The sequence below is a fragment of the Podarcis bocagei genome (genome assembly GCF_964188305.1).
Source record: "Podarcis bocagei genome assembly, chromosome: 13".
In the NCBI taxonomy this organism is placed as follows: Eukaryota; Metazoa; Chordata; class Lepidosauria; order Squamata; family Lacertidae; genus Podarcis; species Podarcis bocagei.
Window position 1 is genome coordinate 27909137 of NC_138138.1, and position 23087 is coordinate 27932223.

A 23087-nucleotide genomic window follows, 5' to 3' on the forward strand; every position below is an offset into this window, starting at 1 on the left:
GCTGCTGGGTGACCTTGGGCCAGTCACACTTCTCTGAAGTCTCTCAGCCCCACTCACCCCACAGAGTGTTTGTTGTGGGGGAGGAAGGGAAAGGAGAATGTTAGCCGCTTTGAGACTCCTTAGGGTAGTGATAAAGCAGGATATCAAATCCAAATCCAAAACTCTGACCTAGGAGCTGACATAAAGGATTCCCTCTCCCAGACTACCCTGGCTAAATTTCTGAGGGTGACAGAATGACTAATCTGCTGATCTTAACACCCAAGAAAGTCTGTAGGGAAGGAAGCGATCTTTCAGGTATTTGGGTCTTACGCCGTTTAGGGTTTTAAATACCTTGAATTGTGCTCGGAAATGAATTGGCAATTGCCCACTCACTGTTAGTACTGCCCACTCATTGTTCTCTCTCACCGTAAGCCTTATAACTTCCCACCCTTCAACATGTGCCCCATCTTCCATCATGTCAATTTCCCCTCACGGGACGAAGAGTGGGAATTACACATCAACCACCCACACCTAGTGTGGATGTACCCTTTGCCTTGGGGAAAGCTTGAGGAGGCATGAACAAGACTGAGTCACACTCTTGTCACAACAGCATAGGTAACGTTTTCCCCTGGTTTTTTTCTTCCTACACTGCTCCACCCGTAACAGTTATGTGTCAGAGCTCCATGAGTGGAAGGAATGACATGGTTTTTCAAACGCTGACATTAGTGTGGAGTGGAGTGGGAAGGGACCCCGGGGAAGCGGCTTCTGCCTTGCTCTACCAATGTATGAATCAGCCCTGAGCGTGTGGCAGTGCGTTGCCTTCCTCGTGTGAAAGGCTCTGATGGTTGCAAATCCTAACTTTAATCCTCCCCTCCACAGCCACATGTACACACAAGCAGGCAGGGACGGTTGGATGGGGTCACAGAACCATTGGCGGCCTTCCTCCATTGTTCATCTTCCCTCCTTTTCAGTGACTGGTTTTACCCAGGAGTTGGGAATGGGAACAGCTTGAACGATTCATGCTAAGGAGTGATGAGTCAAACAGAGATTCTTAACCAGCTGTAGAAAGGTGGCCAGTGGTGCCACATTCCCCTCCAGTTTTCTCAGCCTGCCTCCTGTGGATGGAGTGGGCTGAGGAAGGAAATTCAGTTTTCTAGATTGTGGTCTCAGTGTGTAAATGCTGTGATGCCTTTGAAGCCTTCGACCAACCACGAATCCCTAGCTGATGCTGAATCACAGTTCCCAGCAGGGGTAAAACAAGGCTTTATTTCACCCGGGTCAAAGACCCACCCCACACATTTTTGTACACAGGCTGGGAGCCTCAAGGGCGCCCCCTGGAGGTTTCACCTGAGGCAAAATATTGGATAGCCCTCCCCCCCAGTAGCTACGGCACTGACTCCCATCATCCCTGGCCATGCTGGTTAGGAATGATGGATGTGTTGTCCAGATATAAACGGAATGAGACAGAACCATCGTAGTGACTTTTGTTAAAAAATGGAAGTTGGAAAGGTGAGGAGCAAGTAGCTGTTAAGAAGAGAGATGGTGAGAGAAAGAGAAAGGCTGGCAGCAGTTCCTCTGTCTTTGTCGGTGCAATTTTAAACACATCTATTTGGCAGCAAGGCTCTCTGATTCCAAGAGGACTCACCACCATTTAAGCGTGCTCAGAATTGCAGCCTCACAATGCAAACCTCTGCACTGTGAAGGGCTGTAGCTCAGCAGTAAAGTATCTGCTTTGCATCCAGAATATCCCAGCTTCAGTCCCCAGCATCTGCAGGTAGAGTCGGGAGAATCCCTTGCCTGCTGCCAGTCAGTGTAGACTGGAGTAGCTAACATGGTGCGTTGAAGATGTTGTTCAACTCCTATAATCTCTGGCTGTGTTTGCTGAGAATGATGGGATCCAGAGTCCAGTAACGCCTGGAGGGCACCGCTTTGCTACTCCTGGTTTAGACAATACTGAGCTAGAAGGACCAGTTGTTTGACATAGAATAAAGCAGCTTCCAGTGTCCCTTTGTCTACACAGAAGTAAATCCTCTTGAATTGTGCGACACTTCTTACCGAGTAAATTAATATATAGGTAAGGGTGTGGTTTCTGTCCCCTCCAGCTTCGTTGGCCTGTTGGGGAGGGAATATTTGGAATTCTCAATAGGCAGAGCTCTCCTGGTGAGTTTAACAGGGGTGCCCAGACTTTTTTCAAAGAGGGTTAGATTTGATGAAGTGAACATTCCTTTTTTTAGGGTTGAAGTTGTTGAGCTTTTTTTTAGGGATTTTACGCCCAGGTAATAAACTGCCACAGGGGCCAGATTAAACCAACTGGCAGATTAGGCCCCTGAAATGGACTTTGGACGTGCCAGCCTTAACCCATAGCCAGGCATAAGTGAAAGGCTTTCAAATCAAGTATTGCTTTTTCAAGACAAATATAAGCCTCGCTGAGCAAGGCTGGGCTATTCTCTCTTCCCTTTACCTCCTGCCAGTGAAGACAGGGTTTGTCACCGAACTGCTCTTTTCTCACAGCTTCTGCTTTCTGCCCCTTCTGCATATTGGTCCGCATGTTTCCCGTCGTGCTTTTTTAGAAAGCACCTACATGCAAACTGAAAAATCGCTCAAGCCTTTGCTTGGGGGAACCTTCGAGCACTAGAGCATGGCGGGGGCTTCAGTCAGGAGGGATCAGGTGCATCCTTTCAGTTCCTTATCAAAAGTGAATCAGGGGCAGAGAGATGCACTAGGCGGAGGCAGGTGGCCTGAAGGAAAAGCAAAAGGCGGGTATTTTTCCTTAGGAGGAGTTTCAGTAAGAATCTTGCCAAGAGGTTCCCACAGGCAGAATCCCAAAGTAGGTGAGCTGTCTTGTTCATGTCTCCACTTCCCCAACCAGGGCCAGCCTTTCGCACAGTCAGTTTCCTTGGGAGTGGAGAGTCCTGTGGACTTGTGCAGTGTGGTTTTGTAACTAGGGATGCCAGAGAATTCAGTTTGCATTTAAAGGCAAACCTACCTGCCGTATTTTTCGCTCTACAAGACGCCCCAGACCACAAGACGCAGCTAGTTTTTGGAGGAGGAAAACAAGAAAAAATATATTCTGAATCTCAGAAGCCAGAACAGCAAGAAGGATCGCTGCGCAGTGAAAGCAACAATCCCTCTTGCTGTTCTAGCTTCTGGGATAGCTGTGCAGCCTGCATTCACTCCATAAGATGCACAAACATTTCCCCTTACTTTTAAGGAGGGAAAAAGTGAGTCTTATACAGCAAAAAATATGGTAATTTGCCATTTCCAAAACAGTACAATCCAAACAGAGCCACTCTTTGAAATTTGCACTTCTCTGATGTTTTTGCATATGAAGTTCTTCAGCCAAGAAATGTGTGTAAAAATGCATATGCTGAGGATAAAGCATCATTAAAACGTATATGTTAGTGAAAATAACATACAGAAATGTGTTACTTTTCGGAAAATTGCTTTGCAAAAATATGTATACAAATGTGTGTGCGCTCGGATAAATTCACAGCAAAATGCCGATGACTTTTCCTGAGGACTGATGTGGAAATGTGGAGAATGGAACTTAACATTGGAGAAACCAGAAACCAGAGAAACAGAAACTGGCAGATTTCCCCGCCCTTATTTATGACATCTACTTATTTGCATTGTACAAACTGGGAGGAAGGCAAGCACCCAGGTGCCCAGTGCTGGTCTGTATGGTTTCCAAAAACCAACAGCTTAGCCCTTTTCTCCCCAAGGCTCCTTCTTATCAGCCAGCTGCAAAAACATGTTTCTCCTTCACTGGTTATGTCCAACTGCCAAGATCCTTCTCCTTCGGCCCCACACATGCAGATGCTCCTCAAGCAAACACATACGATTAGTAAACTCTACCCATACAAAAACCTCAAGAGGTAGTCACTGTGCATATCCAGTGAGGATGTCTGAAACCATATTCTGCAATCAAAGCATATCTTCAGAAGTTGATACATTCACTCCCCACACTACTTTTCTCAAACCATAGAGCTGGGGGCAGACAGAAGATAGTTTGTGATATACTGGTAGATCTCTGTGTGGTTTGCAGTACACTGGCAAAGACTTTCTGACTCAGGGGCCGGCAAAGTTTTTGTGGCTTGGGCCAGTTCACAGTCCTGCAGACTGGTGGGCTGGAGTAGGCGCGTGCACACACAAACACTATTCCGGTGCTCCTTCTGGTGTGGAGGAGGCGTGCGCAGCTTCCCATTGGCTGCAGGAGCTTCCTGCAGCCAATGGGAAGCCAGCCAGCATCGCGGAAGGCGGTCCCCGCTCTGCTCCGCGCTGGGGGTCCATGGGCCGGTTAAACGGCCTTAGGTTGCCGCCCCCTGTTCTGACTCCTAGTTGCTCAACGATAAGAAGAAGAAAACGTTTCCATCTAAACTGGGCTGCTGACATGAAGAAAGCTTGGGTGGCCAGGACTGGGCCTTTGTATTAAACGATCATTTAATGCAAAAGTCCACTCCTGGCCACCAAAGATTTCTTCAACAAGCTCAACATACCAGCTGTCCTGCATGTGCATTTATTATGGAGTCCCTCAAATTTCATTTGCTACAGAAAGGCAATGAATGGTAAACTCCACAATTGTTACTAAGACTGTGATCCTATTTCCACTTACATGGGAGTGTGCCCTATTGAATGAACACAGTGGAACTTACCAGCAAGTAAACATGCATAGGATTTTGCATGTTTGCTTGTTTCAAGACAGTTGTGGTGATGGATACACTGCGTCATATTCCCAGCTGCTTCCAAAGTAGTCAGTTCCCTGGTAGTGGCCATGGTCAACTCTTAAGCAGGCATTCTTTGGCCCTCCAGATGCCGCTGAACTACAATTCCCATCATCCCTGGCCATTAGTAAGCCTTGGTGGGCCTGATAGGAACTATGGTTCAGCAACATCTAGAGGTCCACTGCTTCTCCATACCTGCCTTATGTGGAAATGATCCTATGAGCCAATAGATTTTATGGGCTTCTCCAGACAACATATTTATGGAGCTTTCACCGTGATTTGTGTTCTAGGCAGGGTTCTCAAAAATCCAAAGCAGTCCAATGAGGACCGAACGTGTTCAGTGGTCACAGAATGAGAGGGAGGGGAATGGAAAACTGGGAGGGAAAGAAATGCAATGATTGGGAACCTGAAGAGACAGACTTTACACTGCAGCATTTTTTATTTATTTTTATTTTTTCCAGGTTCCAGTTGCATAGACTCCCCATAGCTTTTCAAAGACTTGCATGCAATGGGAAGGGCTACATGTAACTCTTTGCTGGGGGGGGGCAAATTAAATTTCATTTCATAGAGAAGTTGAACTGTGCTCATGTATATATTATGTAAATTGAATTTGCACGACTTATTTCGTGTAATTCTGCATCGTTTACAATTTTTTGCTTAATTCATTCTGCTGGCCATAGAGCGAGAAACGGGCTTTCCCCTACCTACAGAAATATTACCTTTACAGCTACAGCATGATGCTATTTTTAAATGAAGCGTGAGGCGTTTCAGGGCAACTCATCCATTATAAACAAATGTGTTTAATGAAGTCTTGATGTTGAGGCTTTAAAAAAAGAAAAAACGACAAGCAGTCTCAGGAGAAGGTGGGAGGGTGGGCTTTCCCTGTTGACAATTTTCTGGTTTAGATCCTGCCCACAAGTTGATTTTCCTTCTTCAGGGTTCACATGCATCAGCCCTGAGAGGGGAAGCAGGCACCTTGAGGTGATTTTGGAGCAGAACAATAGCTGGCAGAGGAAGAGTTAAGCACCATACACATACTCCCACCAACACTCCTATTGGTCTATGCCTGTCAGTGCTGGATTTATGTATAAGCTAAACAGGCTATATCTTAGGGCCCCACTCTCCCCCCAAAAAATTAAAGGGAAAAAACTGGATGTACATTTCCAAAATATAAGATAAAAAACAAATAAAATAAAACCTACACCAGTGTTTTGTTTTGTGTAGGCTCCTATTAGGTCCATAAATTACCATATAGCATATATTCAACACAAAAAAAAGTGGCAATTTGTTGTTGACAAAGGACAGCTGGACATATAAAGGGCCCCATTACCTTCAGTAGCATCAAACCTAAATCTGGCCCTCGTCCCTGTGATAAATAGCAAATTCCATTCCTGGTGCCTGGATCATTTTGGTTCTGGATGTCCTCTAGTTAAAACAAACAAGACTCAAATAGGCCTAATTCTGAAGCGCTCGATGGAGCCTTCCCCCAGTATTTTTAGGGCCATGTGATGAAAACCCAGCACACGGAAGTTGCCTCCATCCCTTCGACCCAGGTGGAATTGCAAGGTTGTGTACAATGGGTTGCTGCTTAAAGACTTTCAATCAGAGGTGACTCTAATGCCACAAGCAGCTGTCTTTGGAGTTTCTAGCAGTTCATTGAGCTGAGTGTTTTCTTGCTCCTGCAGCTGCTCAGAAATCCAGAACACTTCCTGGCCTCAGGTGAGCACAGAAGTAGCTCCAGAATGACAGCTTATAAGACAGAGATATGGATTGCTCAGTGGGTGGAAGAAATATTAGAATTAAGCGTCAAGGAAACAGTGATGCTAAAAATGAAATACTCCTGACACCTCTGATCTTACCTGGGAGCCATTTCTTGAGTTGCTGGATCTTGAATGGATCCATCTTGTCTTCATGTTGTTGTTTCTTTTCTCTGCCCTCCCTTCATCTCTCTTTCTCTCCTATTTTTCCTTCTCTTTTTCTGGTTTCTCTATTTTCTTCATACTGTGAGCAGTTGTGAATGGGGTGGGCAGTGGGAAATTGAAAGAGGGTGGGCATTAAAAAGTGGTTTTCGCTGGCCTAAATCAGGGATGGGAAAACTGCTTTTCCAGATTATCAGACTCCAGTTCCCATCATCACAGACTGTTGAATGTGCTGCCTGGGGCTGATGAGAACTGGAGGCCAACAAAATTCCCACCCCTGGTCTAAATGGCTTATAACCTATTATAGTTTGAATTCAATCTGCCCCCTGCCCCCCAAAAGAAGTTTTAAGATCTGGAAAAGGCAAACAAAAAAACTAAGGGAAAAACCATTTTGCATTATTTTTGTCTGTAATGGGGGGAAAAAAAGCATGGCTAACTTCTTTCTGTGGATTCTCAATTTTTATCCATCTCCTCACATTTGGGACCTGTCTTCCATTTCCCTGCACCTACCCCTCCAGAAGATGGCTTGCTTAAAGGCAAAGGTGAATACACTGAAAAAGAAGATGGCGTCTTGAATTCTGAACCAATGGAAAACCGAGGAGAGCCTGGGAGCCTTTATAACTGTCAGCAGGAGTATGGAGACTATGAGAGCATCGAGCTAGAGAGGCATTCTGGGCCGTACGACCTCATCAGGCCATCTAGTGGAAAGCTGATTTGCCACATTTGTGGGTTGCGCTGTGTCAGCCTCAATGTCTTGATGGTTCACAAGCGCAGCCACACTGGTAATTACTTTTAGTCCTTTCTATATTTTCTTTAAATAATTTTTTATTGGATTTTCACAATTTATATTAACACAAACAATACACAATAGACAATAAAAACATACAAACACAAAAAACAAACATGTATAATTTCATATCCAGTTTTCTTAAAACTTATTTCGCTGACTTCCCCATACCTCCCCTTTCTGCATTCCAATTTCCAAATTTGTTTCAGCAAATCCTTCCCCTTAATTTCATCTAATCACTTCCTTTCCTTTTCTTTTACTTAAACTTTTTCAGTTGTAATCCCTTACTTTCTATAACCACAACATTTTAGCACTCATTAATTTTACAATATTTCTTAAGATAAATTTTAAATTTCTTCCAATTTTCTTCCGCCGTCTCTTTTCCCTGGTCTCGGATTCTGCCAGTCATTTCCGCCAGTTCCATGTAATCTATCAGCTTCATCTGCCATTCTTCCAGAGTGGGTAGCTCTTGTGTCTTCCAATACTTTGCGATGAGTATTGTTGCTGCTGTTGTAGCATACATAAAAAAGTTCTATCTTTCTTTGACACCAATTGGCCGACACTGCCCAAGAGAAAGGCCTCTGGTTTCTACTTTTAGTCCTTTCTAAGGCAAGGACGGTGTTAAATATATTTGATCTGGGCCCACTAAGTTTATCACCCCTGTGTTAAGTTGAGTGGGGAGTAGAGGTGGGGGAGAGAAATTTGATTCAGTTTGCATTTAAAGCCAAATTTATCACATTGCCACTTCCTGAAAAAACACATGAGAACCAAAACACAGCTATCCTTCAAAATTTGCACTTATCTGAATTTTGCAATGTGGTTTTCCAACCAAAAATAGCGATTACGAAAAGAGTGGTCCCACTGAAATGAATGCCTCTGAGTTAGTCGTCCTGTCCATCAATTTCAGTGGATCTGCTTCAAGCAAGAATTATGTTGCACACAACACCTGGTCTTTAAGCTGCCACAAGACTCTTGCTATTCCTGGTGAAGAATGCCACTAAGTTTAATTCAGGAAAGGAGTGTGCTGCGGCTTTCAAAAAAAAATTGGGTATTGCCACTCTCAGTTGGCTGTTACCTTACCACCACAACCAACACACACACACACACACACACACACACACACACACACACACTCTTTAGGGGTGGCCCTTGCTTTCCCTCTTTTGGCCAGTGCTGGGTGGTGTGGCATCTGAAGCCCTGCCTGGCAGCCCTCAGGCAGAATTATGTATAATTTGTGTTTTTAGTATAGAGGCTATACACCTGCATGATAGCACTTAAGTGATACCTTTTTCTCCTCCTTCCATGGTGTTTTTAAGGTGAGCGCCCTTTCCAGTGTAACCAGTGCGGGGCCTCGTTTACTCAGAAGGGCAACCTTCTCCGCCATGTTAAACTTCACACCGGGGAAAAGCCATTCAAATGCCACCTTTGCAGCTATGCCTGTCAAAGGAGAGATGCGCTCACTGGTCACTTAAGGACACATTCTGGTAAGTGGCTAAAAAAAATACCGTACTTTTCCGTGTAGAAGACAAATTTTTTTTTACTCTAAAATAAGGTTAAAAATCGGGGGCGTCTTATACACGGATAGTGCATATGCGGGACAGGCGATTTGTTGCAGCTGCAAGCAGGAGCTTGTCAGCGGCGATTGGGTGGGTGATTGGTTGCTGCTGCAAGGGCTGCTTAAGATTGGCTATTGATGTGGCAGTTGTGTGTGCGATTTTTGGGGCATTCCCCTCCAAAAGAAGCTCAACAAATCTGGGCAATCCTTCCCCCCAAAAAGTTCAATAACTTTGGGCCATCTCTCCCCATTTTTTAAATTTTGGGTCCCCAAAAGTAGGGGGCGTCTTATACATGGGGGCGTCTCATATACGGTAAAAAACAGTAGTTCTTGCCCCCTCCCCCACCTGCCCTCACTGAACGGCTCCAGTTCCTTTTCCTCTTCACTTTCAGTCTTTCAGACTCTTTACCACCCGCTTTGCCATGAGCAATTACTTTTGCATCCAAATAGTGTGTGAGAGTCAACTAACCACACAAGATTGATCAAAGCCATTGATGCTGATGTGTCGCACTTATCTAGGAAACTGTGATGAAGTCACACCGTTTTTGTGTGTGTGTGTTATAAGCAATCAACTTTACAAAGAGAATTGATGTCTAGTCTTTGCACCATGCATGTGGAAGCACTGGATGCTGATTGGCAGAGCTGCTGTGATGTCACAAAATGTTCACAAATCGTTTAGTGCCATCGATTAGCATTTTAGTCTTAAGAGAGAAGGTCAGTCCGGCTGGGAATAACATCTCACACAGCCTGTAGGGACAGGAGTAGCTTTCTGATGCACATTGAAGGTTGGGGGGGGGGAGCAAAGGAGCAAGGGGACCTGGAATCATAGAATCAGAGAACTGTAGACTTGGAAGGGATCCTGAGGGTCATTTAGTCTAACCCTCTGCAGGGCAGCGATCTCAATTTCCTCCAACAGTAGAAGTAGAACATACATAGCCTTCATGTCTAACAGCCATTGTTATTATCCTTTGTGAATTTGACTACTCCTCTTTTAAAGCCATACAAGCAAGATAGCTGAAGGACCTGTGCAGAGCAGGCTAAAAGGAGAAGGGAACTTGATAAAATTTGAGAAAGAAGATGGGAGACAAAAGGAGGCTAATGAGAGAGGGGGCTCTGAGGAAATTTCAAAGTGCGTAAGGACAGCAGGAGCTGTGTACATGAAGCGTGAGAAGGGCTAGGCAGAGAGGCTGGAGAAAATAGGACAGAATGGGTGCCAGAGACATGGAGTAGTCATGGAGAAAGCAGGACTGGGGTAAAATCTCCCATAGAGCCCTGGAACATTAGGAACTATGTACCGTAGGCAAGAAGAAAGTGGACAGATAAGGGAGGTTTGGGAGACTGGCGTCTACAGGCCATACAGAGAAATCTTGTTGGTGACATGGACCCACACTTTGCTCTTCTGCATTTTCCTTCAGCTGCAAAATGGGTACAGTTGGGATTGGAGGGGAAATATTCAACGTCACTGTCAAATATTTTAAGTCCACTGGGCAATTAGGTATCTGGAATTATTCCAGTCCCTGATGCAATCTGATCGCTCATGCAGGAGAATTCAAGGGATGAACAAGGCAATGATTTTAAGCCACTGGTTTACATATTAAAATTGATGTGTCAGAAACACAGTACATGCACAGAAAGATAACAGTCCTTTTGTTTGCTTGCTTATTCCTCCTAGTGGAGAAACCATTCAAGTGCGAATTCTGTGGACGGAGTTACAAACAAAGAAGCTCATTGGAAGAACACAAAGAGAGATGCCGGACTTACCTGCAGAACGCTACCCTTGGTGAAGCTGGTGAGCCCCTCAAAATTAATTAGATACAGAGAATTAAGTTGGAGTATTGAGGAGGGGGAAGATCCTGGAACAGAGTTTCATGAACAATTGTTTCCCTCCCTTCGCGAGGGAAATCCATGTGGCTCTGAGGAATCAAATAATTTCAGGCATGTAGACCTTCCTCCATCATGGCGAATTTTGTGCATGGTTGCTATAAACAGATCCTATTACCAGGAATTAATTCAATCTCAAATAACATATTCAGACATGCTTTTATACAAAAAAAAGTCTATTTAAATGCCCCAAGCAGTGGGAGAGGATACAGCTGCCATTCCACCAGTAGCCTCAGCCAGTTCTAATCCACTCTGCCTGTTGTACAAATCCGGCCTCTGGTTTTACCCCACAGTCCCCTTGGAAGGCCAAGGATAGTGGTGGAGGGATGGGGCGGAAAGCAAAGCAGTTGTCTCGAGGCATTTTAAAGGTCTGCCTGGGATCTTTGCGCATTTTGGCAAACCGTTTCAGAAGACTTTGATTACAGAGAACGTGTGCCGTTCTGGTTTGTTGCTTCTGCAGCACAAGGTGGATGGGAAGTTCCTGGCAACATCCACCCCAATTTATAGGGTCACAGCCACACCATACATTTCAAATATACACACACACACACACACACACACACACACACACACACACATATATATATATATATATATATAATGTATACCCCGCCCATCTGGCTGAGTTTCCCCAGCCACTCTGGGCGGCTCCCAATCAGAGTTGAAAACAGTACAGTGTTCAAAGCACATATTGGTCACATGGCTCTCCCCAAAGAATCCTGGGAATTGTAGTTCTGTGACGGGTTACAAGCAACAGTTCCCAGGATTCTTTGCTGTTAAAGTGGTATAAATTTGCTTCCAACATACGGCGTGCATGTGGCTAAGGAGCTAATACGGCGTGGATGTGGCAGAGAAGTTGCAGTTGGAAATATAGCGGATTGTAGTCTGAAGATAAATGGGCATTTAGGCTCAGGGCCTTTTCTGTGGTGGCACCTTAAAGGTGGAACGCAACTCTGCTCAGAAGCACAGCTGGAACCTTCTAGATTATCTTTTCAATGCCGGTTTAAAGCTTGCTTATTTACCAAGCTTTTTAATGCATTGAATTTTTGTAATGGAATTTCCTGCCGCGCTTGTTGTTTTTAGTGTAGATCTTATTGGTTGATTAGGCTGCGGCTTATAATAAATAACACCCCGCCCCAAATAAAGAACAACATGTTTATGAACTCGCATTCAACGTTTTAAATTTGGCACAATTTGTAAATGTTGGGTTAATTTCAAAAACTTGCCAGTCACATGACGGTGGCATAAAGGATGATTTATTGGTATGATCAACTGATGTCAGTATAGGAATATATATGTATAGATAGACAGATATAGATATAGATATAGATATAGATATAGATATAGGTGTGTGTGTGTGTGTGTGTGTGTGTGTGTGTGTGTGTATACACACATATACATATATATATATATATACACACATATATATATACATATACATATATGTATGTACTCCTTTTGTTACTAAAGCGTGGAAGGGAAACGATTGTGGTTGTTGCAAGCAGGGAGGATCTGTGGGCGTACCAAATCTAGCTTGAACTACTCGGAGGAGTGAGTGTGGGGGATTTTGCTCCGGGTTTGTCTTCTCTGAGGCGTCTCATCTGCGTTTTGACTGCTCCTCTGGAATTTGCCATTGATTGAAAAGGTTAGCATTTGCGACCACATGGCTGGGAAGGGAAAAAAAAAAGTTCATCCCCCAAACCCTGCATGCAGCGTTGTAATTCAAACGTGACTCCTATGCCTAATCAGAGATCCTTATCGGGCCCCTAATCAGTTGTCTTGTTCCGTGCTCCATTCCCCTAATGACCACATCATTTGGTGTGACAGGAAGCAAGGCCGCTCATTCAGGTCTCATTTAGCACTTCTGAGGTTATGTTAACCAAACCCTCTCGCTGTGAGAAATGTGAAACTGCTAAGGCCTGGGCTGACAGAAGTCTCATGTTGGGAACAGCCTGAATTGCACCCTGAAAAGGCATGCCGTTGCTACGTTGCTAGAATAGAGGATCAAAGGAGAAAGAGAGACAGACAGAGAGAGGGGTTGGGGAGGGGATAGGTAAAGGTAAAGGGACCCTAACCATTAGGTCCAGTCATGGCTGACTCTGGGGTTGCGGCGCTCATCTTGCTTTACTGGCCGAGGGAGCCGGCGTACAGCTTCCGGGTCATGTGGCCAGAGCAGCGCACGGAAACGCCGTTCACCTTCCCACCGGAGTGATACCTATTTATCTACTTGCACTTTGAGGTGCTTTCAAACTGCTAGGTTGGCAGGAGCAGGGACCGAACAATGAGAGCTCACCCCTTTGCGGGGATTCGAACCGCCGACCTTCTGATTGGCAAGCCCTAGGCTCTGTGGTTTAACTCACAGCGCCACCTGCGTCCCTTTGGGGAGGGGATAAGAGCACCCAAAAAGTTGGTGCTTTCTGCTTTCTGCTTCCCCTTTACCCTCCCCTTCTATGCTCACTTGCAGTACAGGGATCCTTCTGTCCCTAGGCCGCACGAGAAGTCTCCTTACCACCATCAAAACCGATCTTTCATTTCCCTCACAGTATCTGTACTAATTATTAACATTTTGTGACAGTCCCTTCCCCACTCCACATTTAGATTGTACATCCTTTGGCATCACAGCAGCACTTCAGTAAATAAATGGCTGGGGAAGCTAATGTCACATGTGATAAGATCTGGGGTGGTGAGCCTTGTTCCTAGGTGTGAATGGTGCCCCTCCAGGTCTTTCTGTCTGGCCCTGGGGGCTTTCCCCAAGCCACACCCCCTCACCCATGCCTTCGTCGAGCATCTCTGCTGGGCTGAAATGTGTCCTTGAGCTCTGATAATGCCTATTGCTTATCCATGTGGAGATGTTGGGGGAGTGGGGGTGCATAGGGAAAAAACATTTTTTTAAAAAAAGATGCCTGAAAAATAGCTGTGTAAACGTAAGATTTACACCTGCAGCTCCCCACACTTTGGCCTTTGATTCTCTCCCCCACTGGCATGCTGCCCCTGGAAGATTTTCCATGATGAAACTGAGACTAAAAAAGGTTTGGGCTACAAACTTTAATTGACTTGCTTAGTAGTGTGATTTTTCTTTGATTAGTCACTGGGTCCCATTTAATTGGTGGATCTGAGAATAGTGGTCACAAATCAGTTTTGGGGGGCTAATATTCACATATAATTAAATGTAACCAATCAATCAATCAGTTTACTAATTGCCTGCCATTTAGTACAGTTTAATCAGCTAAAATTATTTCATGGTTAGAGAGCTGTTGTGTTACTGCGCTGCAGATTGTGCATGTAAGTTTGGCTGCGACTCAGGTGATGATCTCCACCAGGCAGGTTGCAGGTGGATGTGGCATCCGTACAAAGAAAAGCACAACTCTACACGCATAAAGCTACTGTGTCCGAGGGAAGGATTCTAGTTTTGCCTTCTGCTAGTTCACAGTACACTCAGGGATTTTGGTTTTGTTTATTTGGGGTTTTGCTTGTTTGTTTGTTTATCTTGCCCCCTCCCCGCCAGTTGTAGTTCAGATTGGTACAGCCCAGTCTCAGGTTGACCATTTCAGCGAAGATCCTAACCCCATTTACCTGGGAGTAAGCCCCACTGACTTCACTAGTTTTTACTTCTGGATTGCACTGTTAGCAAGTTCTTTCAAGTAGCAAACTACTATTCAAAGCCCAGAATAGTCTCTTCATGTGACACAGCCCAGTACTATCTTGTCTTTATTTCTCACCATCCCCGAAACACAACCAGACTTGGATGTCGGCTCATGTGTTTTCTCCTCCATTTCTCCCGCCATGCTCGAAGTTATGTTTTTGCCCTCCTGCCTCCCGCATCCTTAAACTGAAAAGAGAAAGATGTTGCATAGCACTTTTACAGCCCTGTTGTTTTAGGGAGGAAGGGAGAGGCACGCCCTAGCCTCGCTTATCCTAGAGCTCAGGCTGCTGAGGTGTTTTCACACTGAGGCTTAAGGCAGTTGCTGCTGCCATCAGCTCTGCAATGTGTGAAATCTACAATTGGCAGAATGACCATTTGCATTACAAATGCTTCTTCTCTCCCACTTTCTCCTGTGCGTTAGCAAAGGCTGAAAATGCACTTAGAATGTAGAAATAGACACTGAAAGTTCCGTTTTTAAGTAGCATTCCTGTTGTGCATAAGAAGTTCTTTAAATTCTCTCTCTCTTTCTGCTTTCCTATTTCCCTCTTTTATGTATCTGTAGGGAAGCCTGGGACAGAGGGACGTGGGTGGTGCTGTGGGTTAAACCACAGAGCCTTGGGCTTGCTGATAAGAAGGTTGGTGGTTCGAATCCCTGTGACGGGGTGAGCTCCTGTTGCTCGGTCCCTGCTCCTGCCAACCTAGCAGTGCGAAAGCATGAAGTGCAAGTAGATAACATGTTCAAATATATAAAAGGATGTCACATAGAGGAGGGAGAAAGGTTGTTTTCTGCTGCTCCAGAGAAGCGGACACGGAGCAATGGATCCAAACTACAAGAAAGAAGATTCCACCTAAACATGGAATTTGCTGCCAAGGAGTGTGATGGAGTCTCCTTCTTTGGAGGTCTTTAAGCAGAGGCTTGACAACCATATGTCAGGAGTGCTCTGATGGTGTTTCCTGCTTGGCAGGGGGTTGGACTCGATGGCCCTTGTGGTCTCCTCCAACTCTATGATTCTATGAAATAGGTACCGCTCCGGCGGGAAGGTAAACGGCATTTCTGTGCGCTGCTCTGGTTCGCCAGAAGCAGCTTAGTCATGCTGGCCACATGACCCAGAAGCTGTACGCCGGCTCCCTCGGCCAATACAACGAGATGAGTGCCGCAACCCCAGAGTCGGCCACGGCTGGACCTAATGGTCAGGGGTCCCTTTACCTTTACCCTTTAGGGAAGCCTGAGTCTCCCTTTACTATCCCTCTAGTCCAGAGAGTGAAATCCATTTGCACTAACAAGCTTAAACATGTGTACGGAAGCGTACTCTTATGTGTATACAAAAAACCTCAGGGTGCTTCCAGACAGGTGTTTATTGTGAGCTGTATGTATGGAAGAGGAGTCAAAATGCAAGCCCATATTACCCGTCCCTGCTTAATTCAGATTTCCTCTTTCTGGGAGAAATCCAGAAAGCTCTGTTGCCAACACCCATTTGCAATAATAAGCCTTCATCTGGGAGCATCCTCCCACACCCCATGACCCAATCTCCTATGCATAACTCTACACCTTGTGCTATATCGGTCTCCAGGCTCACAGGCGAGGCACTGGGTATTGACATGCACAGCTCCTGCAGCCAGGGCCGGCCCAAGACTTTTTGCTGCCTAAGACAGAACAGCACATGATCCCTTCCCCCTCAAAAAATGAGGGGCATGGTATCTAAGACTAAGCATGTCATTTTGGCACCTGAGACAGAAAATCCACCAAGTGCCTCTCCCTCAGAGTAAAAATGCAATAAGAATACATGAAACAATTTGCTGCCCTTTCATGACACCCAGAATCTGTTGCCTCAAGCAACTGCCTTGCACTACCTAATGGTTGGACCAGGCTGTACCCTATGCTAAAATTCTGCACCAGGCAATCCACATTCTTTCTTGAGAAAAGCTGCATAAAGTCACCCCAGCCATAAGGTTTATAAACCTGTTCTTTCTTTTTTTTCCAAAAAAGCAAACGAAAAAGGAAAGACAGAAACATGTGTTTCTTAGGAAACTGAATTTTGCGCCCGCAATCACATAATGTGCACTTTCTGTGCTTCCACAGAATTGTGGCATGTGCGACACCTTGCCTATTGAGGCCAGTCTTTTTTTCAATCAGGACAACAGTCCTCAACGTGCTACAGTCCCAGCAGTGATTAACCAGGCCCCCTCCCCCTCATCCATGTTGACTAATTTCTGTACTGCGGTTTTGGGACAGGAGGGCTTTGAAGGCCCTCTGCCTTCAGTTTCAAAATGCTGTGTAAAGTGCAAGCAAGCAAATTAAGTAATCTGCCTATGGCCCTTTTTGTGTGTATGTGACTAATTTCAGTGCCGATTCAAATATGCCTGAGGTGAGTTTGAAGCTAAGTTGTCAAAACAAGTTGTCGAAAGGGTTAACTTACAGTGCTGTGAGTTTCATCTATCACGCCTTTGTGGTTAATGCTGTGTTATTTTATTTAAGCACACATTTTATTCATTATGGGAACCTTCCTCTGGGACAAATTTCAAAGAGGTCATCATTTTATGCTCTCTGGAAAAGCCACAGAGAGACCTTGTGGCCATCTGCTGTTAAAAGAAGGATGCTGGATTAGGGGGAACCTTCGATATTATTCAGAGGGGCTCTTATTCCTTATTTACAGTGGTACCTCAGGATACAGACGCTTCTGGTTACAGACTCCGCTAACCCAGAAATAGTACCTCGGGTTAAGAACTTTGCTTCAGGATGAGAACAGAAATCGTGCGGCGGCTAGGATTTGCTGAAACAAGTTTGGAAATTGGGATGTAGAAAGGGGAGGTATGGGGAAGTCGGTGAAGTAAGGTTTAAGAAAAAAGGATATGAAATTATACATGTTTGTTTGTGTGTTTGTTTGTTTGTATTGTGTATTGTTTGTGTTTATAAAAACTGTGAAAAACCAATAAAATTTTTATATATATAAAAAAAAGAAATCGTGCGGCGGCAGCAGGAGGCCCCATTAGCTAAAGTGGTACAGTGGTACCTCGCAAGACGAATGCCTCGCAAGACAAAAAACGCGCAAGACGAAATAGTTTTCCATTTTTTGAGTCGTTCCACAAGACGAATTTCCCTATGGGCTTGCATCGCAAGACGGAACGTCTTGCGAGTTTTTGCGAGTTTGTTTCCTTTTTCTTAAAGCCGCCAAGCCGTTAATAGCCACTAAGCCGCTAATAGCCGTGCTTCGCAAGACGAAAAAACCGCAAGACGAAGAGACTCGCGGAACGGATTAATTTTGTCTTGCGAGGCACCACTGTACCTCCGGTTAAGAACAGTTTCAGGTTAAGAACGGACCTCCAGAACGAATTAAGTTCTTAACCCAAGTTACCACTGTATTTATTTTCATACATTATCCCCGGGGGTGGGGAACCTTTCCAGCTTGGCAGACGAGATCTTTATCCCCCCCCCCACTCCACAGGCCGGCTTTAACAGGTGGGCGGGAGCCACCCATCTGTCAATCACCTGGCATCATGGAATTCAAGGCAGTGTATTTGTGATTCCCAGGCCATCAGCCATGTAGGCCCTGCCCAGATACAGACCTGTGGCGCTCCAGCAAGATGGTGGCCTGTAGACCTTGGGACCCTTATGTTTTCAGCCTTAACACCCTAAATGGGTTCATAGAGACACTGAATTCATGAAGGTGAATCATCTTTCAGGTCAATTTAAAATGTTGTTAGGGATTACCTGAATTTTATTTCATTTTATTTTTTGGTACTGTGAATTTTTATTATTACTTCATTTGTTTTGCAAAAAATTAAATGGAAATAAATTTTTAAAAATGCACTTGTAAAAAAGGCCTGCATTCAATGTGACATAAGCTTTCAGGGACCACCAAAATATCAGATGCAGTGGGTTTATGCAGCTACAATGTATTTTTGAGTATTTAGGATGCCACAAATTTGTCCTTCCTCTTTTTAAAATAAAAATTAAAATTCTGAGAAATCTTCTAGGTTTGTGTGAGGTTGTGGCCAGTACTATCAGAGCCACCCACTGTTACCCTATGAAGTCTGTGTGACCTAGAACACACCCAGCACTTTCTCCTTTCTACATATTGTGCAGAGAAATGCATTGAGAACAAGCCGCCTCTCAGAAAAAGTTGCCTGTTAATCCCAGCAATCTCATTAAAGAGCTAGCAATAAGCTTCCAAGAAATAGTGACATGGCTCCAAACTGAAGAGTACACAGTTGGAAAATCTCTGCTCCAGACTGCCGTGGGGTGGAGCCACAAAGCTAGCAGGTGGGAGGGAGAGGCGAAGGGCGGTGGGGAGGGTGGCACAGTGCAGATCTTCTGGCAGGAGTGCCAGATTGACTCTGCCAGTGTGTTTGCACTGTGCTGACACCCCGACGCCTTGTCTCTCTCCTGGTAAGCAACGGTGACCCGCCTGCCAGGAAGTTCGCGTAGCGGCTTGGCCCCACCTGGTGAGCCTCTTATTCCTGTTGGATACAAGGCCAGATCTATAGACAGAACGTAAAGAATATTAGCAGTCCTCTAACTGGACCCTTTACTTCCCATTGGGATGGAGAGATTTAACTCGTTGTTGTTCTGTCTTGCTTTATTAACATAGTGACAAAGGGGATTTTTCTGCATTGAAACTTTCCTTGCTGTTTTCTCTTTATAGCATTCTTCAGAGTTTGTGATCCTTGTAAACCAGTAAGCGTTGTTTTGTGTGCTTTTGTTTTTTAAAAGAAAGAAATCACAGATCCGTTGGAATCACTGCTTCCTTGCTTTCAGTTTAAGTCTTCGTCTTCCAAGCCTTCCTTGGCTTTGCTCTCCTTATATCTTATACAGTGGTACCTCGGGTTACATACGCTTCAGATTACATACGCTTCAGGTTACACACTCCGCTAACCCAGAAATAGTGCTTCAGGTTAAGAACTTTGCTTCAGGATGAGAACAGAAATCGGGCTCCGGCGGTGCGGCGGCAGCAGGAGGCCCCATTAGCTAAAGTGGTGCTTCAGGTTAAGAACAGTTTCAGGTTAAGTACAGACCTCCGGAACGAATTAAGTACTTCACCCAAGGTACCACTGTATATATTGATGCCCATGACTTTCACTCTTCCACCATTGCCGCCCTCGACCACCAGAACTCATTGTTGTTGTGATATTTCTGCAGGTGTGATATTTCTGCAGACTCTCCAGTCTCTCCTGCTTCCCCTCACAAGGTGCTGCCTCTGTCTTGCCCTTCTTCTGTAAAACGCAATTCTTCCATTAAGCCTTTTGTCCTGAAGCTTTTCTTCGACCCCTTTGCACCTTATATCATCCTGAAAACAGCCTAGGCCGCTCTTCAGTTGCAGCTGCATAGGAGCCTCTTTTCCATAGTGACGCCCCAGGCTGTGTGCGAATGATGCAGCCACATTGAAAAGGGGGCTCACTGCATGGACCGTTTTGCATACAAACTCTTTCCTTGTCATCCCTCCCTTCTGCTTTGCTGTCACCTCTTTAGATTATAAAGGCAGAGACTCCCCCCCCCACCTTATGTAATAGTATGTGTCATGTACCTCAGTTGCTCTGTATAATTTAATAAATAATGATCACTCCCACTAATAGCAAACTCAGTTGCTGAGTGCCAACAGGGTCAGAGGCAGTTTGCTGGGTAGGGTGGAGCTTCTATGTCAGTTTCCCAGCAAATGGGTTGCTATTGCATCCCAGAGAGAGATAGGGAGTGTGGAAACAGCAGGGAAGTCGGTGCAGTAAAAACGCACTGGCAAAGCCAATCTGGCACTCCTGCCAGAAAGTTTTCACCGCACTGGCCTCCCTCTACTCCCTGCCTCCTGGAAAGCAATAGCAACCAGGCTGCTAGGAAGCTAACATAATGGTTCTGCCCCAGCTGGCGAGCTGCTTCTGAACAGGATAGTAACCAAAATAGGGCCACTGAGAAATAAGAGAGAGGACTTTGCATGCTTAGAGGAATCCCAGAGTTTGCAGAAGTACAAAGAATATTTGGGGGGGGGGGAGACTTTGAAGGCTAAAATAACATCAGCATCCCTAACCCCCCCCAACCCCCCCCCCAGTGAGCATGCTCAGTGATCACAGAATGCTAAGTATCTGGGTGGGCTGGGGAGTGAAAAGTGATGGGGAGGGAGAATTGAATGTTGTCTTGCGGAGAGGTTATGACTGGCTGGAGCACTGAACAGTAGCATTCCACAATAAAGCATTCTGTTTCAAACAGTGCTAATATTAATGATAAACCAAGCATGTTTCAAAGGGTGAAGATGTTGTGGTTCCATCAAAGCGCTTTTTTTCTTAGCACATCCATCAAAGGGCTGAACGCTCCCCTTTCGCATTGGCCTTTTCATGTGTTCTGGGCCTGCCTGCAGGTGTCTTGCAAGTCTTACTCAAAATCAAATGGAAAGATGGGCGGGACAAAGTCTCCCTCTGCGTTTCACAAACTACAAGGTCCAGATTGTTCATTAGCAAGAGGAAGTGTACAATCAAGATGTTAATTCCGTTAGGTTGTTTGCTCCCCTTTTGTGAGTCTGAGAAATTGCAGGGTTTCAGTGTGTGTGGTGTTTTTGCCCCTTAGCTCTGCTGACCACAGGGGTGAAACAGAGGTTTGAGAACAACAAGAAGAAAACAGCTACTCTACCACAAGTTCCACTCAGCTTTCCTGGCTGAAGTGTTGAGGGCAACTATCTCTTTTCCCCTTCTTTGCTACATCTCTCTCTCTCTCCCTCCCTTTCTTTTCGTTCTCCCCTCTTTTCAGCCTGATTTTTCTCTTCGTTTTCCCTCATCTAGAAAGCGTGGAGGGAAGGCACATCAAATCCGAGATGGGGACTGAACGGGCCCTTGTGCTGGACCGCTTAGCAAGCAACGTGGCCAAACGGAAAAGTTCCATGCCTCAGAAATTCATTGGTAAGAGAAAACATGCTTTTATCATGAAATCGCACTGGAATTGTGTTGGTGAGGAGCTCACATGTTTGTCCTGCCTGGGATGATTCGAAAGCTTATGCTGGTGCAGGAATTAGTAGCGTGCCTTGTACAGGAAGTTGCGTTCACAACCAGATCCCTGATGAAGTGCTCGTTGGTGCCTGTTTGTTCCTCTTCTCCCCACTTTCATTTCAATGAAGTGGGCAGCTTTATGTGCATTTGCAGGGTTCTCCCTGAAAAGACTAGGAAAGCTATTAAGGCTGCTGATTCGAACTCTGGAGACTTCAAGAGAGCATTGGATTGATTTCCAGTGAGATCAGCACTGGTCCAATATATAGCCCAAACCCAGAGAGCTGTGATTCAGAAGGCACGTAAACAGCTTGGGGCTGTGCTACCGGTTTGTTTATGAGTACCTATGAAGCAATAGACATAATTCTTACCCTAAGGCAGGATGCAGCCTTTGTTACAGCAGATATTCTTTGCGGAAAGATATTTTAGCTGCCTGATGGCCTGTGAACTGATTAATTGATTGACTTTAACTGCGTTGCATATTTCCAAAATTTCAATAAGAGGGTAGCAGCTTACAATTGCTAGAAGGGAACTGCAGTCTTAATATTTTCTTTTCCATCCATATCCAAACCACACCTAAGGATCAAATAGGGTTAAGCATAATAAACAATTGTGCCCTTAATTCACAGCCCCTCTAATTAAAATTTACGCTTGCCAATTAAAGATGGCTCCTGCTGATTAGATTACTCTGCTAATTAAACCAGTTTATGATTGAACCCATTTTGTGTCTTTGATTGCACAGATACTATTAATTGGGGCATTTGTGTGTCGGTTGAGGGCCCAATATGTTTGTGCCTCTCTGTCTGTACTTGCACATAGGTGCACAAAACATAAAAGGACATACACATGTTTGGTGGCTTTATAGACGCCGTTTCCTTTTACTTTTAGCTTTACTGTTTTTGACATATTTTGAATATGAAATACAGAGAACGGTTCTGATAAACTTCTTCCAGTAATTACTTTGCCAAGTTATCCCATGAAAGATTAATATTACTTAGTACTATTGGGCAGTATTTAACTACGTTTTACCCAGAGCAATCCCATTGAACATTAATTTCAATTTCTGTAGTTCTTCTCTGAGTAAAACATAGTTGAATACCATCCATTATTTATAATAAAATATTAGTACGCTTAATATTGGAACTACTGTTGGTATTGCTAGTCTTTTTACTGTTCTTGTTTTTAAAATACTGATATTTTAATTCTACTTAATTCTATTAGATATTTTATAATGTCATATTTTTGATATGCTTATCAAAAATTTGCAGAGTGAGCTTATGCAGTTTGCAATTTGTAAGAGCAAAAGAAAACACATTTGAAAGACAAGTGGAAAAACTGGAAATCTTCAAATAACAGATTCATTTTGTCCATTAGCATTTACATCTATTCACATATTATCAAAATCTCAGTTTAGGAGCCTTTGAAAGAAATGGATAAAACAGTTTATCAACAAAAACTACCACATTACTGGGCAGGGGGAAAGGGCATGGTTAATAATTAGGATGTGTTGGATTTCTATCATACTGGATGCAAAAGAAATTAATAAACGAGCATGCACTTAACTCCTGTGCTCACTGATTAAAATAGTGTTATTCATGGAGTAATTCACTAAACGTTTAGTTGATTTACTGAATTAAAGGTT

At 44.5% G+C, this 23087-nt stretch overlaps 1 protein-coding gene across 3 annotated transcripts in view; it reads left to right on the forward strand.

Annotated features, from left to right (window-relative positions):
- IKZF3 (IKAROS family zinc finger 3) overlaps positions 1 to 23087 on the forward strand; it is a 92209-nt gene that overhangs the window by 21316 nt on the left and 47806 nt on the right. For 2 of the 3 annotated variants that reach the window (XM_081168680.1, XM_081168681.1), the window contains 4 exons: positions 7138 to 7401; positions 8723 to 8890; positions 10634 to 10750; positions 21245 to 21361. In XM_081168680.1, the coding sequence (XP_081024806.1) occupies positions 7138 to 7401; positions 8723 to 8890; positions 10634 to 10750; positions 21245 to 21361 (666 nt within the window). The remainder of the gene's footprint in view (positions 1 to 7137; positions 7402 to 8722; positions 8891 to 10633; positions 10751 to 21244; positions 21362 to 23087) is intronic. The other variant, XM_081168682.1, reaches the window with a different exon arrangement.